At 51.0% G+C, this 16991-nt stretch overlaps 4 protein-coding genes across 5 annotated transcripts; 1 reads left to right on the top strand and 3 right to left on the bottom strand.

Moving 5' to 3' along the window:
- Window positions 1–176: 176 nt before the first annotated feature.
- Window positions 177–1844, bottom strand: AAFC00_006875 (uncharacterized protein; the record flags this gene model as incomplete). The annotated part of the gene is made up of 2 exons (XM_069346896.1): window positions 177–594; window positions 658–1844. 2 exons carry the CDS (start codon window positions 1842–1844, stop codon window positions 177–179), a joined length of 1605 nt encoding a protein of 534 aa, XP_069199774.1.
- Window positions 1845–3264: 1420 nt separating this feature from the next.
- On the top strand, window positions 3265–4962 carry AAFC00_006874 (uncharacterized protein; the record flags this gene model as incomplete). Of its 2 annotated transcripts, none has more annotated exons than XM_069346894.1 (1): window positions 3265–4962. In XM_069346894.1, the coding sequence occupies one exon, from the start codon at window positions 3265–3267 to the stop codon at window positions 4960–4962; it is 1698 nt and encodes a 565-aa protein (XP_069199772.1). The 2 variants fall into 2 exon arrangements, with proteins under 2 accessions (XP_069199772.1, XP_069199773.1); XM_069346895.1 differs by having other exon boundaries at window positions 3526–4962.
- Window positions 4963–8085: 3123 nt separating this feature from the next.
- On the bottom strand, window positions 8086–10352 carry AAFC00_006873 (uncharacterized protein; the record flags this gene model as incomplete). The annotated part of the gene is made up of 3 exons (XM_069346893.1): window positions 8086–8133; window positions 8185–9390; window positions 9453–10352. The coding sequence occupies 3 exons, from the start codon at window positions 10350–10352 to the stop codon at window positions 8086–8088; spliced, it is 2154 nt and encodes a 717-aa protein (XP_069199771.1).
- A 5370-nt stretch (window positions 10353–15722) lies between these two features.
- Window positions 15723–16703, bottom strand: AAFC00_006872 (uncharacterized protein; the record flags this gene model as incomplete). The annotated part of the gene is made up of 1 exon (XM_069346892.1): window positions 15723–16703. One exon carries the CDS (start codon window positions 16701–16703, stop codon window positions 15723–15725), a length of 981 nt encoding a protein of 326 aa, XP_069199770.1.
- Window positions 16704–16991: the final 288 nt, after the last annotated feature.

Here is a 16991-nt window from a genome sequence, read left to right as displayed (position 1 = left end):
ACGAAGAGTCCATTTCACAAATACCTCATCAATGCTACACATGTGGTGAAGTACCGGTTAAACACATCTGGGGGCCCACGTCCGCGATGATTAGGGATCACGCAAGTAGTAGAATTTATTCTGAATTTGGAATCAAAAGTATATATATGATCGTATTGGTCGTAATCATGGCCGCCTTAAACAGTGGTCGGCTCATCGAATTTCGAAGCAGGGAACCCCGATCCCGAGACCTTCTTCTCCATGCTAGGATCATCAATGACAACGTCACTGCTATTGAGCACATCGCCGTCGATCTCGACTCTAGGGCCAGTGTAGTTCTTCCTGCCATCGATGAACCACCAGCCTGCACAAATGAACATCCACACGGCGAACACGACGATGCAGTAGTTCATGCTGCTGCCTGATACCGGAAGGTCCTCGGGGAAGAAGAAGAGCACTGTGGTCAGGATGATGTAGGCCAGAGCGATCATGTTCGCGATCCAAGCGAACCAGTTTGGTAGGATGAAGGGGCGGGAATCGGGCAGCTTGCTGCGACCTTGGATGCAGTTGATGCCGATGGGCATGCCGTAGGTAATGCTCAGTGCAATCACGGATCTGTAAAGATGATTAGCAATCTGTTTACATGGGGAGAAAACAGCAGTGATGGGAGGAACTTACGCGCTGGTGATGGCGTTGAAAGCACTCGACGATCCGAGGAAGATGCATCCGAAAATGACGACGACTGCGAGCGTCAAGGCGAGCGAGTTGAGCGGGACATCGAGCTTCTTGTTGACCTTGCCGAAGAACTTGGACGCGGGCATGCCGCCGTCACGGGAGAAGGACCAGGCCATGCGGGAGCTGGTCGTCATGATGGCGATGGTGGCGAACACAGTGCAGAGCAGGGGGAACATGAGCAGACAGATTGCTCCCGCGTGAGAGTTTGTGGCGTTGTAGAGAATCTGGAGCAGCGGTCCCGCGGGGCTTTCGATGACCTGGTCGATGTCGCCAGCGACGAAAAGCAAGCAGGTCAGGAAGATGAAACCAGTGAAGGTGCCGATGGCGACGCAGTAAATCATGATCTTGGGGCCTTCGACAGTGGGGTTCGGGATCTCCTCGATCATGTGCGCGACGGCATCGTAGCCGGTGAGACCGAATCCACCCTGCAGTAAACCGAGCAGCCAAGCCATGCCGTCGGGCCATCCTGTCGTGTTGATGAACTCGCGGAAGACAAAGTCCCCGGAACTGTAGTTTGGCGAAGAGCAGGCCAGGATCGTGATGGACACGATGACAAAGCCGGCAATCGACCAGAAGATGGCGGCTTTGTCGACCAATGGCAGGAGTCTGTTACCGAAGGCATTCAGCAGGAAGGCGCCGACGTTGTAGCCAATGTAGATGAGGAACTGGTGCCAGCGCTGAGGGGAGTAGCTGGGGTCCATGAGTGAGATGATGGAGATGATCAATTGAGAGCCGAGCAGGCCTCCGGTGGCAGTCAATGCCATCCAGCCTCCGACATTGATCCATCCGGTGATCCAGGAAAGTATGGGCGTCCACCTCTTCCAGCTGATGATTGCGACCCACTCATACTGTCCACCAGCAGTCGGGTAGGCAGAGAGAAACTCGGCCAGCGACACGGCGATACACATATTGCACACACCTGCAGTGACGAGACCCCAGATGACGGAGACGGGGCCTCCACTGGGCAGCGCAATGGACAACGACGTGGCCAATGCAGTCCAGGAGTTCAGGATGGCGAATGCCAGACCAAGCATAGCCAGGGGGGAGAACTGTCGGTGCAGCTCTTGAGCATGGCCCATTGCAGCGACGGGGTCCCTGCCGCCGTCTGTGATACTCATGCTTCGAGTCATGGTGAATTGGCGATCGATCCTCGTTGATGAGGTTCGTCGTTTGTTCACAGAAGTCTCAATGAAGAAACGAGAGAAGAGTGACAGCCCGAGTCTGCGAACAAGCGCATTAAATGTTATAACAGTCTACCAGATAGATAACAGATAGCCCGCTCATTTGTGGGCGATTTACCAATACCGGGAGTGAGGATCAAGTTAGCCTACGCTCTAAACTGATTTTTCTTATTCACAAAATTCCTATGTAATGGGACCCTCCCCCAACAGCAGCGGCGGAACGGCGGGAAGAACGGACCTGGGAGTGGTGGTCCTCGAGGCAGAACAATGAGGAGAGACTCGCACTAGCAAGCATCGGACAAGCGCATCCTCGTTGGAAATTGCCTCTCAGCCCTTGACGCTCCATGTTTGATGTGGCCCGTTGGTTCATGTACCCAGTACGTATCGATAATTATTGGTAATAGACAAGTTTTTAAGGTTGGAGAAGCAGATGGTTTCTTGTCTCGGTGTTAGGAGTTTACGCCGGATCTGCGTTCGACATGCACAATTGCGTAGCTGCTGATGATCTCGAATCCCTTTCCTTTTCTATGCCAGCAAACCTGCAGCATGTCCTATTTCGAGACACGTTCTCGAAGACAAGAAGAAGAATGCACGGTAGCGATCTTATAGCTGTATAGTCATGCTAGCGAGAGAAAGTCCAAGAGCAAACTCAACTACAGCGCGCAGAGAGATAGGGCTACTGCTACTGCATGATGATCCTGCTTTTCGCAAGGGTTCCCAAAGGACCGTGTTATCAACACATTCTCGCAGACCCTTGTCTATCTCCAGTGTCTGTATATTGGTGAACAGTGCGTGCGCATTTCCACGAGATAATGACTCGCGTGCAGCGGATTCCACACATTTCATCACCTCATTATCAAATCCTGACTAATATCATCGTGCACTTCAGTCTCGGGAGGCCCCAATTCCCCATCCGTGAGCACCGCGCATCTTGGCTGGTGTAACGGTTGCCCTGTCACTCGAATCGTTGCTAGATCAGCCCTGCTGCTATGGGCGCATGTGAATTCAAGACGACTCGCGTGGTTGTTCGATCATATATCTTGAGGATTTACATCGAAAAAATATGCCAGAACGTCACGATTGCCATTCCGCACAACTCTAAAAGGTCTTGGTATGTAGCTTAATCGCAAGCCATCTCTTGGTTGTCTTGGTCCTCTTATTCGGGCATAGTCGCCGCTGAGCGCGAAAGAGTAAGTGATTTAGGTCAAGGTAGAAGGAAGAGAGCACCGACTTCGACCTGACTCAGCAGCTGCTCTAGACCTTGCGATTCGTTAACGTCACTTGACTTTGAAATTTGTCGCATCGCATACAACATATACAGGTCCAAACATCCCACTTTGGTGAGCTTGCGAGCACGAAAGAGGATTAGATGAAGGCAGTATCCATAGACGACAGAGTCGCGCGCGAAGCGCAAGATGTAGACCCTGATGTCGCATTTCTTCCTGAACTGCTTCACGTCCACAAAACATGGGCGCGCACGTTCAATTGCCGTCCAGAATATTATTTCCAGCCCCGTACGCTCGAGGAAATACAGAAGATAGTGAAGATCGCGAGACGCCTGAAGCGGCGCATAGTCGTCGTCGGATGTGGCCACTCGCCTAGTGATATCACATGCACGTCCTCTTGGATGATGAACCTGGACAATTATCAGCGCGTGCTCAATGTGGACCTGGAGAAGAAGATACTCACTGTAGAAGGCGGCATCAGACTCAGGCAACTGAACGACGAGGCTGCCAAGTACAACTTGACCATGCCCAACCTAGGCTCCATAAACGATCAGTCCATCGCTGGCGCTATCGCCACTGCGACTCACGGCAGCTCTCTCAAGCATGGTCTTATGTCCGAGTCTATCAAGGCTATCAAGATTGTTCTTGGAGACGGATCAGCAGTGCGATGCTCCGCTCAGGATAATGTTGAGCTGTTCCGAGCAGCGCTGGTATCGATCGGTGGACTTGGCATCTTAGTTGAAGTCGACTTCCAACTGGACGATCATTCTAATATCGAATGGTCGCAAACACTAAAGCCCCTCGATTGGGTCCTCTCGGACTGGGAGAAGGACCTCTGGACCAAACGCGAGTTCACCAGGGTGTGGTGGCTCCCGTATATGAAGCGCGCAGTGGTCTGGTCTGCATCCAAGACGTCCACCCCTGAGCGTGCAGCTGTCGCTTCTTGGTACGGCGGCTCTGTTGGCTTCCACACATATCACATTCTCTTGTGGCTCTCAAACTACGTCCCCCGTATCCTACCTGCAATCGAATGGTTCGTTTTCGGCATGCAGTACGGCTTCAAGAACGACATCGTCACTAGCGCCATCGAGCCTCAGCGCTCCGGTCTCCTGATGAACTGCCTATACTCGCAATTCGTGAACGAGTGGGCCTTACCATTATCTTCAGGCCCAGAAGCCATCACGCGTCTCTCGAATTGGCTAAACCGCGAACCGGGCCACAACATCCCCTTCGACAACAGCGGCCTCTACGTGCACGCGCCCATCGAGGTCCGCGTCACAGACTCGACAGCGATGCAGCCAAAGCCCTACCTCGACAACACTAACCGCAACGGACCAACTCTGTACCTCAACGCCACTCTCTACCGCCCCTTCTTCCAGGACCCCCCGTGCCACGAACGCTACTACGAAGCCTTCGAGTGGCTCATGAAGGACCTAGGCGCCAAGCCCCACTGGGCCAAGAACTTCCACACCGTGACGCAATCGGACATTGCAGACATGTACGGCGAGGACCTCTCGTCGTATCTCAGAGTGCGCAACGATACCGACCCGGACGGCGTCTTCGTCGGCGCTTGGCACAGACGCTATATCCTGCCTGCGTCGCAGCCGGCGTTCGCCTGCGAGGAGCACGAAGTCGCTAGGATGCACGCTGCGAATGGCGGCAAGGATTGGTTTGGAGATTTGAGTGGGGTGCCTGCCAGTAGGATGCAGGACGGTCTCTATGGTGATACTGGTGTCACACCGATTGAAGACGAGGAAAGAGAGCCGCTGCTTGACGGCAGGACACGTGACGGTACTGCTGCTGCTGGAGTCACGGGCGTACGTGTGTTCGACAAGATGTAAGAGTCGTTTTGAGAGCCTTTCCTAGGTCGATCAAAGGGGCCAAAAAAGAAGGTCAATTCATCACGGGTGGCTTTATGTATCAATGGTCAGATTGATAGTGTTTTCACACACAGGACGGGTCATGATGGTGCACACGTATGCTTGACGATCGAGACAGAAAGTGATCATTGGATCTTTCGCTGTCAATGTATTTAAATACTATATACTCAAGAATGAAAACAACCTATTACCAAATGTATCTAACGCACCATATGCCCCGCTAATGCTATATTGTTATGATGCAATTAAAACCTCTTCTTAGGGCAATTGACGAAGCACAAAAGCTTCGTCAGCTCCCGAGATTTGTTCCTCCCATAAGATGATGAATATTCCTGCTTTTGTATATCATTAATACGTTAGGCGTCACGATATGTGCGAAGAGTCCGCGGACTCCCCTTCGCTCCCTCGGTGGCCCGAAGGGCATCCCCCGATAGTGAGGTTTGAGAGATATCTGCGAGTGGAAACTTGCTCTCGTGTGAAGAACCTCTCCCAAAGAGGGCTTTCTCCTTTGGTGATTGTCGCGAGCCAATCATGTCATCCACGTAGCGAGCACAGATAGGCGTTGGACATATATTACTGAACTTCAATTATTTCGCCCCTTTGCCTTCCGTCATCGGCTTGCGGTCGTGGTGGCACTTCCAGCAACATCCTCATATCTCGGCGGCGTCCGCGAAGACTGCAACGACGGCCTCGTGCTGCTGCTGTCGCTACTGCTGTGCGTACTGGCAGTCGACACGCCATCCATGCTTTGCACTCGCGAATTCCTGTTGCTGCTGGTGTGGCTGCTACTTGAATCGCCAGTCCTGGTCGTGAAGACTGCATCATAGTCTTTCTGTCCCGTCTCGAAGAGATGGCGTACCCGCTCCGCGTTGGCTGCTTTGAGCTCTTCGAAGTGGTCTGAGTAGTCCTTTTTGCGCTCTATGCGCTCTCGGCGCTTCCTATCCATGCGGCTTGATAGGAAGCCGGCGCAGGTGAGGACTACAGCTGCCATTGTTGGTTTCGTTATGTAGACGAAGTGTATCTGGGTTGTAATTTGAAATTACAGATGTTTTGGCTAGAGCCGAAAGCAAACTTCTTGTTGTCTTGTGAGATGAAGGTAGCTGTTACGATTACAATCTCAATTAAGTGAATATATGATTATAGTGATATATCGATGAAATATGAGAGAATATCAATATAAAGAAAACTGGGGAAGACAGTGTAATGATGATGGGGAGTGGCGATGTTTATATTGAAAACCTGTTAGCAGCAACCTACAGCACATCGAGGTGTGATGGGAAGCTCCGATATACGCGTACATCCCAGAGAGAAAAAAACCTAACGGATATCTCGGGCATCAGCTTACTTTCCGGAGAAGCGGATACAGAAGTATCACAAAAATGTAATCGTAGCAACAGCTATTTTTTGCACCGCTTCGTTTTGCTGGCTGAGGTGATTGAGGAATTTAAGTGTGTGGAGTGAGGTTGCTCAGTCGATCCTTGCTCTTCCGAGACTGGCATCCGTCCGTTTCCTGACGCTTATGCGATGCTTGTTTTACGACACTTCCGGAAACGGGGTTCGATGACCGCAGAATCACGGGTCTGCAACTGCTAGCACATTGAAGAAGTCAAAAACTGTATTCCATGCCCATGGGCTCCACGGAGTTGTAAGGTGTGCGTGGTCGAGATGAACATGTAGATCTGACGTTATGTCTGATCATCAGAAATACCTACTGTGCTGTGTGTTCACAACGCGATCGGGAGTTGATGCGTGATCCGCCTCCTGCAACACGAGTGCGATCCCTGACTTATGACGACCCATGATGCCTTGACTTCCGTCTGCAGCTCGAGTCAATTTTCTTGACATCGTCATCCAATAAGACGTTGGTAAGCTTGAATCTCGATATGCTGAGGAAGCACATGCAACGCGCGTATTACATGCTTGAGCGCCCGCTTTCGCAACGTTTAGGTCTCTCAACTTCATTACCACATGTGAAGTGAGTAGATCCGTGATGAGACCAAAATCATGAGAATACCCTCGTATCGCCGTCGGTCGGCAGATGCTGCTGTGCTCTCAGGCTTGTACTCGATTCGCACGAGAGACAGGTGAGATGGACGTCACCGGATGAGGTAAGGGCTCTGCTCCGACCAGCATTCCGATTCGCTGCAACCATTTGCTAAAGTACCAACCGCCCCACAGAGGTACGATTCCACTTTGGGCAAGGTAGCTTGTAACGGGTACATTTTAGGTGAGGTACTGTACCTGAGAGTCCTCCTTGGAGGCAAGGCACAGCGGATGCGTTGAGGAAACATTACTTCAATGAAGTACCTGTTGCACTTTCGAAGTCAAGTCCGATAGAGTTCTGCGCGACCCCAGAACTCTCCTCACGCCACCAACCAAGTCGCTGGGTCCACTCGCCAAGGAGCATACAAGAATTGCCATTCACAGTCACTATAATACCGACCCTGACTGGATTACAGGCAATCTGAGACCCTGTTGTAGGACTCTCTCTTCGCCTAATCATTCGACCCCAAGGGGAGAGCACACACGCAGCACGTTGAGCTAGGTCTTCATGTCTCATATGAACAACTTGCATCGCCTTGATCCATGGACATTGGCGGTGTGCGTAGTAAATGTTGATGCTCAATCCAAGTAGTCCTTAACTAGGAAGATAACATGGGCTAGTACAATTGATATATGAGGAAGCGTCATGTGTGCCAGTAAAAGCAAGCCGTCTATCAGGCTCGATACTCAATTATGAACAAATGAAGAGAGGCGCCCCAATGACGCCTCGAAGACAAAAGAACGCTCTTCCACTTTACCAGCTTACTTCTAGCAACTGCACTGTGCTGCCCTCATCATACCCCCAAAAACAACCATAGCCAGAAGAGAGAAATGAGAATAAGGGGGAAGGGACAAACAAAAGATTTTTCGTGGAAACAAGACTCCCTGTGGGGATGCAAAAAGTCCCAAAAATGTTCCCAGTCGCAATTACGTGCAAAAACGCCTCCGTGATACGCCAGAATACAGATTTATAGCTCCTCCCCATTCTCTCATGCTAGAACCGATAATGATGGGTTACAATGCATCCAATGACGGTCATAATTAGAAAAAGTGCGTGTGCGGTTTTGAGAGCTCGTGCACTTCCATCTCCTGTTCTGTGTTAGCACTTATCGTTGGACGGGACGAATAGACGAAACATACCATCTTGAAAGTGTTAAGCTCCTCTTTGATCTGTTGAGCGAGCATCGGTGTGAGACGATTGCAGGTCGCGATGTCCCCGCGTCGATCATAGTCACCACTGGACCAGGCGTCGTAGAATTGTATGCGAGGGCTGAAGCTGATATTCCTAGCAGCTGAGGGGGTATTTGGCATACTCTTGGCCGCAGGGGCACCGAGACGGCCGCTGAAATAGTCGCTTGTGGTTGAGGACATGCTCCGCGAGGCCCGCTCATCACGTGGTGTGGCAGGCATGCTCGAGGCAGGGCTGTGTGTAATTGGTGTCTCGGATATGCCACTCGGTCTTATCTCTGGAGAGCCGTTCGGAGACGAAGTTCCGTGACGTTTTAGGATTCCCTTCTTGACAGCAGCCAGGACATCTGCACGTTCCTGGTCACTTCCGACAATGCTCTTTCTCATGGAATCGTTGCGGTCGTTGGATGATCTAGAGTCGGCTGCAGGGCCGCGAACTGCATCCATCGAGTTCTTTTCCAGCTTCGGGAATCCCGTGCCGCCTCCATGGTGTTCTGCAGGGTGTGCGTTGACATTGACCTTCTGCCTCTCGGCTTCGACAGTCACCATTGATACCTGGGCCATACTCGGCTGGATGGGGCCGTCAGCAGCCGGGACACCGATGACTGACTTCGGCCTGAAGAGACCCTTCAACGAGCGGCCGCCTTTTTTCATGCCTTTGCCCATCTTACGGAGCATCATGGACGCTGACGAAGCAGTCGACGAGATGGATAGGTTGTCTGTCGATCCAGTGAAACCACCTTGACCGGAGTAGATGCCTGCACCGATTCCAGCCGCCTCCTGTTGTCGTGCAATCTCCAGTTGCACTGGGTCAAGCTCCTCCTCTGGTGCTTGACCTTGGCCCATGAGTCTGGGCGGGACAGCATTCTCCGATGCCCTACGAAGCTCCGCAGCACTCCCGAAGGAGAATGCTCGTCTCAGTCGTGACTTCATACCTTTGTTAAGGTCCTTGTCCGACAGCGCTGCTAGGTGCTGAGCAGCGGGACTAGTGGTAGATGCCGTCGTCGTTCTCGGCCTAGGGACCTCCTCTGGAGAAGAACCATGACCAATGACAGCAGGCCTGGATAAAGGAGATGGGTTGGCGGCAGACGAATTCCTGACTGGTACCTTTACAGGACTAACCTGCGCGCTGTGGTTGACTGGTGGCTCCAACTCAGACTGTTGATTCATGTTAGTGTTGTGCCAAACGAAGTGATATGTACAAGCGAAGCTCTACTCACGGAAAGCGTAGCAGTGGCATTTGCCCGTCGATTGTTTGCACTCTCGGTGCTGCTTGTGCGGGAGTGAAAAGAGACAGGCCTGATCGTGTTTGGTGCCTGACCGCTGTGCGATACAGGACGCTGATTCTCGAGAGATTGAGGGGCAGAATTACCCACCGCGAGCTTGTTGCCCTCGAAACTGTTCAAACTCCGCCTTCGATACCGCTTTGCAGCCTCCGAGGCAGATGTGGTTTTGTTGATAGCAAGATCATCGCTCGCGGTACGCTGCAGCGTTCCAGGAACGGGGGCTGGTGGAGTGTATAGGTGTTCTACCGACGCCATGCCTGACCCTGATGGTGCTGCAGATACCGTTGATGGGACTCTGTTGACGGAATTGCTCGAATCCATCCGCTGCGGCGTCCTGCGGTATCTGTTGGGTGATGATTTCGGCGTATTATCGAACGCCGTCAGCGAGAGGTCGGGGATTGACGAGGACAGGTTGATGAAAGAGTTCCTTGCGGAACCAGAGAACATGTCATCTTTGCTTGGACTGCGTTGGGCATTTGCCGAAGTCACAGAAGACATGTCTGAAGAAATTGTAGAAGTCGAGGAAGAATGGCGGTGGCCGGTTTTGTGGCTGGAGGCAGAGGCCTGACTCTGAGGCACAGCCGGAGAGGAGGTCGTGCGTGTTTCTTGACGCAAGTGAGGGGTGGATTGGAAGGCGTAAGGTTGCACCGGAGCCGTCACAGGCCCACGATAGGCCGGTGCCGAGTTATAGATGCTTCGAGGAGTGTTGTTCAGGCGTTGTGGGTTTTGATATGATCCTGCAGAGGATTGGAATACGTCGGATGAGGCAGGGCGGGTTTGCAGCATAGTAATCGTGCTGGTAGGTGAAGACAAGGGTGAGAGTACCTCCGCCATCGGCTCTTTCAAACGTCTCGGTTGGTTCAAGAGTTTGTTGGTCTTCAAAGGAAGCAAACGATTGTATAGTACTACGGATTAGGTGGCGAGTGAATGCCTGGACAGAGAGGATCATGTGTTAGCGAGTTTTCATGATGGCTGTGGTGCACCGAGCGATCTGATGTCTGGTGGAGGAAACATGTCAAAGGGAAATGATACAGTTGTGCAGTCTGTTGGGATTGGCATCACAACTCGACGAGGATTCGACGATCATGTGAAGATGGGCAGGACAAGACAATTATGGACTGCGGTTCTTGTGATAAGGAGGACAGCGTATTGCCACCAGGCATGTCTGCAAAGACAACCCCGGGCAGTAGTGCCGCATGGAAGAGTGGTGCTAAGAAGAGAGGGCGACGTAAAGGGGTGGTGGAAGCAGTGACGATGACAAGATATGCTTTGCCTATGAAGAGACATCGACGAGAGGAAGGTGAAATCGTGTGAAGCAACAGGTAAAGGCAGAAGGATGGGTTGGTGGGAGAGGTGGGAGAGATGACAACAGCAAGCCAGTCAAAAGCGACGAGCTTCATCACGTTCAACGTCGACGTCGAGAACGACGACGACGACAATAACAAGGGGCGGTCAGCAGCGTACCTAAACAATTCCTAAGTAGATGAGAGAGGATTTCCCTGTTGTGCCTACTGTCCGGCCGCTGCGGACACTGTTACTTTAGACAATCATGGGCGGTGCGATGTACGTGAAGATAACGAGAGCTCCTCCAAATCTGGTGTTGTTGTGCGTCTCCTTTCGACAACAGCGATCTAGGAAAGGGTGTCCAAGCCTGAAGTGGATTGGGTCCGGAGCGAACTAGTATTAGTCGTCGAGGTCCAAAGCTCGACGTTGCTGGGGCGGTGAAGATGTAGCGAAGACGGTCGGAATTGTCTAAGGGGGTGGAATGGAAACACGAAACACGCAAGGCGGACAAAGCAAAAACGCCAAATGGGAGATAGACAGCAGAAAAGCGATCAATGGCAAGAAGCAGCGACAAGAGAAAAGACGGAGTTAAGAAGGGGGGAAAGTGTGTTGTGAATAGAGGAGGAAAAAGGGAAGGCACTGTGTGGCCTATGGGATGCGAAAAAAGGTATGGTGATGATGATGGAAATGGATACTGCGAGAAGCAACAAGAGAACGGACGACGAGCAGCAACGAGTGGTCGCTGTCTCTACATGCAGTACGAGGGGGTCTTGGGGAGGCAGGCACGGGCCTACGCTACAAGTGCTACGCTAATGTAGCCCTGGTCGCCCTCCGATATTGTACGAGTACAAGTATTTTCTCGATCTGTCCGGGGCTCTGTGCTCTGGCTCACTTTATCTACTCTAAGTGTCCCCCCTTTCAATCCTTGCTATCTATTGTATCTGTGTGCGATGATCTTTGAGACATGACTGTGATCGGTTCAGCTGGCTGTGTAGACCAGCGTTGATTGACGATTGCAGTAATACAGTGCTTCTATGCTCTTCATTATTGCGTCTTATCACCACACTGCATGTGGGTTCCGAATGTCTGTTGTACCTCGCCAGAGGTATCTAGCCATCATACCCAGTTTGGTGGATGTGTGCGCCGCGGCGTCGTGCTTAGGGACATTATTATTGTCTGTCAGTTCGCCGAGCAGACGCATTTCCCCAATCAGCCTCTCACCCATTCCTGAACCTCAACCAGCGACCCATAAGCAAACTCAAAACCTAACTGTCTCCCGACTCCACTAAACAGCAAAACACTCGCTTGACAAGCATGGTGAAAACCTACCCAAGGCTTGAATACGCCTACGTCGGGGGCCTTCAACCCATGCCAGAACGCAAATGCAATATTCATGCGTCTCTCGGCCGAGCCGTGCATGTACTATTCTGCAAAGTGCACTAGCCATACACCGTGGTCCTCAGCGTTGGCTCGCTGGCCGCGGTCGTTCGCTCTATGGCAACCCCGCTGATCGTGCGACTGATTCGCTACGATTCCACAACTTGTCCTTTTCCCTCTCTCTCCACATTCTCCAGCCGCGCCACAAAACAGTTGCAACCCACCAAGAAGCATCCCGTGCGCGATATTGTAGTCATGATCTTGTGCACTTGTGCGGACGGGAGAGTCGTCAGATACAAGCACACTCGCCGGCTGCGCAATCACGACATGGCAATTATCACAAGGCTATATAGCTTGTTTGATCCTCCTCCTACTTTACCTGCAATAACATGACTTGCTCTTGTGAAACGGCCCATAACGGTATATGGAGCTGTGCGAACCGTTCCCTGTAGCTCCAAAGGCGGATCAGCGCCAGACCATGCCCTGCAAAGTTTTAGACACACTGAACTATCGTGACAAAGCACGCAGGTCCAGAGAAGCACGTCGACGCTCGAGCACTGCAACCCGATTCCCTGGAGATCATAGCTGGTTATAGGGCGGCATTGCTTGTCCTCCCCACTAGGAGAGAGAGATAGGATAGTGTTGCCGCGCACGTTCACGCAGCATGCAGAAGAAGATAGGTACTATGCTGCTTCCTTTATGCACCTTACCCGGCCTGGATACGAGTTATGCTCCACATAATTGCGTACGCTTTGAACGCGGCTTCTACACTAAGACTACCTGCATCTTTGGTTGATACCATGCTCCGCTTGTGAGCATCAGGATCGCAAGCACGAGGGAATTTACGATTTCGTACTTTGAGCAAATTCGGCTCGCTGTCATGTAGGTTTACGTTAGGTCAAAACGTATGCTTTGCAGATGTGAAGTAAGTTCTATGCGAGCCATTGAAATGACGCGTAGGCTCGAATGTCTATCGTATCTAATCCACCAAATGTCAGGGAACGTCGAAACTTTGCCCTTTCGGTACTCGGCAAGCGCATCTCTTATCCTATCTTCAAACGCCGTAGTCGCACTTTTCGATGGCCTGACAAGCGATCTGCGTGCCTAGCCCGTAAGTCACCCAAATGGCATGCAAAGGGGTCTTGAGCGGCACAGAAGGCGTACAGCTCGGGCCATATGGTGCCCGACCAAAAGGCCCTTTCGACACCGCATGTTTACATGATTTTGATAGCTCTCTGCTCGAAATCGACGAGGCACAGCCTCTTGCATAACCCATGTAATGCATCAGAACTTACGTTCATAAACTCCATCTTCCGCGACATTAATTACTATTGAAGCGTATCGGAAGGGCTAAAAACAGTCCACCGTTGTTACGCGCTTTGACTCTGGGGAGCTATCCTAAACTCTCTACTGCCGCAACTCTCGACGCTGCTCCCATACGAAGCGAAACATGGCGGGGCGTGGTCGCGATTCTGTGACCACATCTTCACGTCCGATATTCATTCTGCTATTGTGCACCTTGCATCGTCTTATGTCCCCCACACGATAATGCTGCAACGCAGGCTAAAAGCAAGCGAGATCGATCCTGAACCAATAGTTATGCCAAGGTATACTGTCGTCTAACTCTATTCCCCTCCCATAAGTACGCCATTCAACGGCCACAATATATGCCTTGTAGGTGAAGTCACACAACAGCTTACCGAACGGCTATGGATCTGCATACAAAGAGCAGGCCATCATCATTGAGGGTGATGTACTGTCGGCAATAATATATTCAATGTCAGACAATGCACTTCCGGCTAGACGCAGAGCTCCTTGGAGATGACGGCCGACTCGTAACAAGAGTTTATTCAAAGATATACACAAATCTTTCATGACAATTGGATACTTTTGGGTGTCTCGTGTCTGCTCGCGTGGGTCATAATTGACGTACATATCAATCCAGACAATGCGTCTAACCATACCAGATGGTCCCCACATTTGACACTCGAGCACGCGTCGGTGCCAACGTTTTCGTACAGTATTTTTGGATGCATTCACGCGAAAGTATCGTCCACGGCCCACACGACGCAGAAGCTAAGGTACAGTACAATATGGTCGGCAGTGCAGGACGCCAGCGAACCGAGAGAAGCATAGGCTCGACCACGCCACACAGAAGAATAGACTTTGCTCGGAACCGGAGTGGTCGATAAGCCGAACCTCTGGTCATAAATATGCGCTTATTTATTCCAATAGCATAATAAACATAGGGAAAATTCTGAATAAACATGTCGGTCTCTGCGCCGTGTCGAATATAACGTGCAATTTGTGATTTCATCCAATATCGAGATTTGCATCTCCACATGTACAGTACTCGTATACCTTGGGTATTTTAGTCTATCCTTGCTCCAATTCTGCATCATTACATTGCATTTGCCTCTGGGGAAGGTGCTGCAAAGCCAGGCGAACACAAGCTTCTTTGAGGTACCTTAGCTTAGGTGCTTACATATTGCATGCTTTGTACACACCTTATCTTAGCATCACACTCATCCTGTACCCACTCTTCTCTTCCCGTTTGAGATCACGGGTAATTATCACATTTGATGCTCTCGCTTCGCTTAGAGTATGTGTACATGTGCCGTCAGCGAGTGAGAGGTCAGAGGTCCATCCACGACCCACGGTCCTGAGTGAATTGACTCGATATGTCTCGCACGATCTCCCTTCTTACTCATGCATGACTCTTGTGTTCAATCTTGGAAGCACGTACACGCGCCCTGCCTGCCTATGGAGTCGACGTCTTGCTATTTCGCTTTTTGAAACGCGTTCGACTCCGCCTCCGCACTGATGGGACTTTGCTCAATGCGCATCACAATTGGCATATCCTCCAATCTGCTCTCGTGTCTTTTGGTGTTTCCCATACACGACTTTCCCATGCACGATAACAGTTTCCAGCACAGTAGCGAGATGCAATGACTTTTGGAAAACACTCTGCGGTCGTTGCGGATGTTGCGGTTATTATTACCTAGTCCATCCACCACATGCTTTTGCTGCTTGAGTCTAAGCGCAACGAACTCTCGACGGAGAAAAGTACGGAGTTCGCTCCTATCTCCTAATTCCCGATGTTATCTCCAATACCGCCAACCAAGGTTTCACCCGAAGCTGATCGTGGAGCAAGACTACAGAATGGCAATTATACAGTACACTCGAAGAATCTAAGGCATTAGGAGGCCAAGCATGCATTGCTCATCACAATGTATAAGACTGAAGGTAATATAACACATGTTGAGACAGCATGCAGAATGATGTAATCTTATCTTTATCATGCGAAAGTAGAGATTTTCGCTAACAGACTGCTTGTTCCATGACCTGTGAAGTAGAGTCCCGATTCAAGCAAGGCTTTGAAATGACACCCCTCACATCGCAGCGTGGCCACCTGTCATCGAACCTTATACCCTGGAACATACGGAAATACGACCCTTCTGAATGTCGCTTTACACTCGAGGCTATTAGACCGGGTCAGTAAGCGAAAAGAATGAGAGTCAATGGCTAGACTACATACTCGATCTATGCTTGGTCAATGGTCTGGACATGCTTGCAGATCACCTTGATGTCTTCAGGGCCTGTTCGACAACAGCCGCCAATCAATCTTGCACCACTGTTGAACCACTCCTTCAAGTCATGTGCTCGCTCATTGTCCTGAGCGCGCTGACCGGACCAGCTCCTTGCTTCTGCGTTCCATTGCTCTCCGGAATTAGGATATGCAATTAACGGCTTGGTGGTGTGCATGCTCAAGTGTTTCAGGACAGATGATACATCCCGTTCTGGAATGCAATTGACGCCCACGGCGATGATCTGGTCCACTTTGTTGGTGGCTGCGGTGACATCCGCCAAAGGTGTGCCATCACTAAGATGGGTGGGGTCCCGCACAGTGTAAGACAGCCATGCACTCAATTGGGGAAATTCTGTCTGCAGCAGATCTAACAAGGCCTTCACCTCAGCGAACGAAGGTATTGTCTCGCAAGCTAGAACATCAACACCTGCATCGGCCAATGCCTGGATTCGCGGACGGTGAAATGCCTTCATTTCCTGATCCGAGATGCTATAATCACCACGATACTCAGACCCGTCTGCGAGATAAGCACCATACGGTCCGACACTGCCAGCGACGAACATTTTGCGCGCCTGCATTCCTGGGTTTTGGACCCGCTCCTCCTCTAGTGTCGCATCGCGGGCTTGTTGCGCAAGCTCGACACTTTTCCTGATAAGTTGGATTGAATCCTCGACACTCATTCCAAGGTGCTTTTCCAGACCCAGAGGCGTCGCTTGGTAGCTTGCAGTAATTGCCACATCAGCGCCTGATCTGAAGTAATCTAAATGGACCGAATATATCAATTCGGGACTTTGTTGCAAAGCTTTCGCAGACCACAAAGAAGAACTCAAGTCCAGCCCTCGTGCCTCTAATTCGGTAGCAAGAGCGCCATCGAGGACAATGACAGGCTTGTCGGCTAATGTTTCAAGAATCGCGTTACTCATGGAAGCTGACATGGTGCCGGGGTTGCGTACGAGCAGGATTGCATGTCAAGGTATCACAAAGTATTGCAACATGACAAGTTGACAGAGTGAAGAACCTGCGGGGTGTGCCAAGCCCATGGTACTTGTACAAGTACTAAGGTGTTCTGCAAGCGATTGTGGACAACCTGAATGTAAGCTGACAATCTGGAGAACAGCATTGAATGCAGTTGCATTTCTGATTTGCAGACCATGTCCTGATAGATGAACGTCATGGTGTTACGACGAAGCGAAAGGTAACCTTGAGCCAAAAGCAATTTAGTC

The sequence above is a fragment of the Neodothiora populina genome (genome assembly GCF_041146345.1).
Source record: "Neodothiora populina strain CPC 39397 chromosome Unknown canker_contig_8, whole genome shotgun sequence".
NCBI classification, from domain to species: domain Eukaryota; kingdom Fungi; phylum Ascomycota; class Dothideomycetes; order Dothideales; family Dothioraceae; genus Neodothiora; species Neodothiora populina.
Note: the sequence above shows the minus strand (reverse complement) of the source record. Positions and strands in the feature narration are given on the sequence as shown.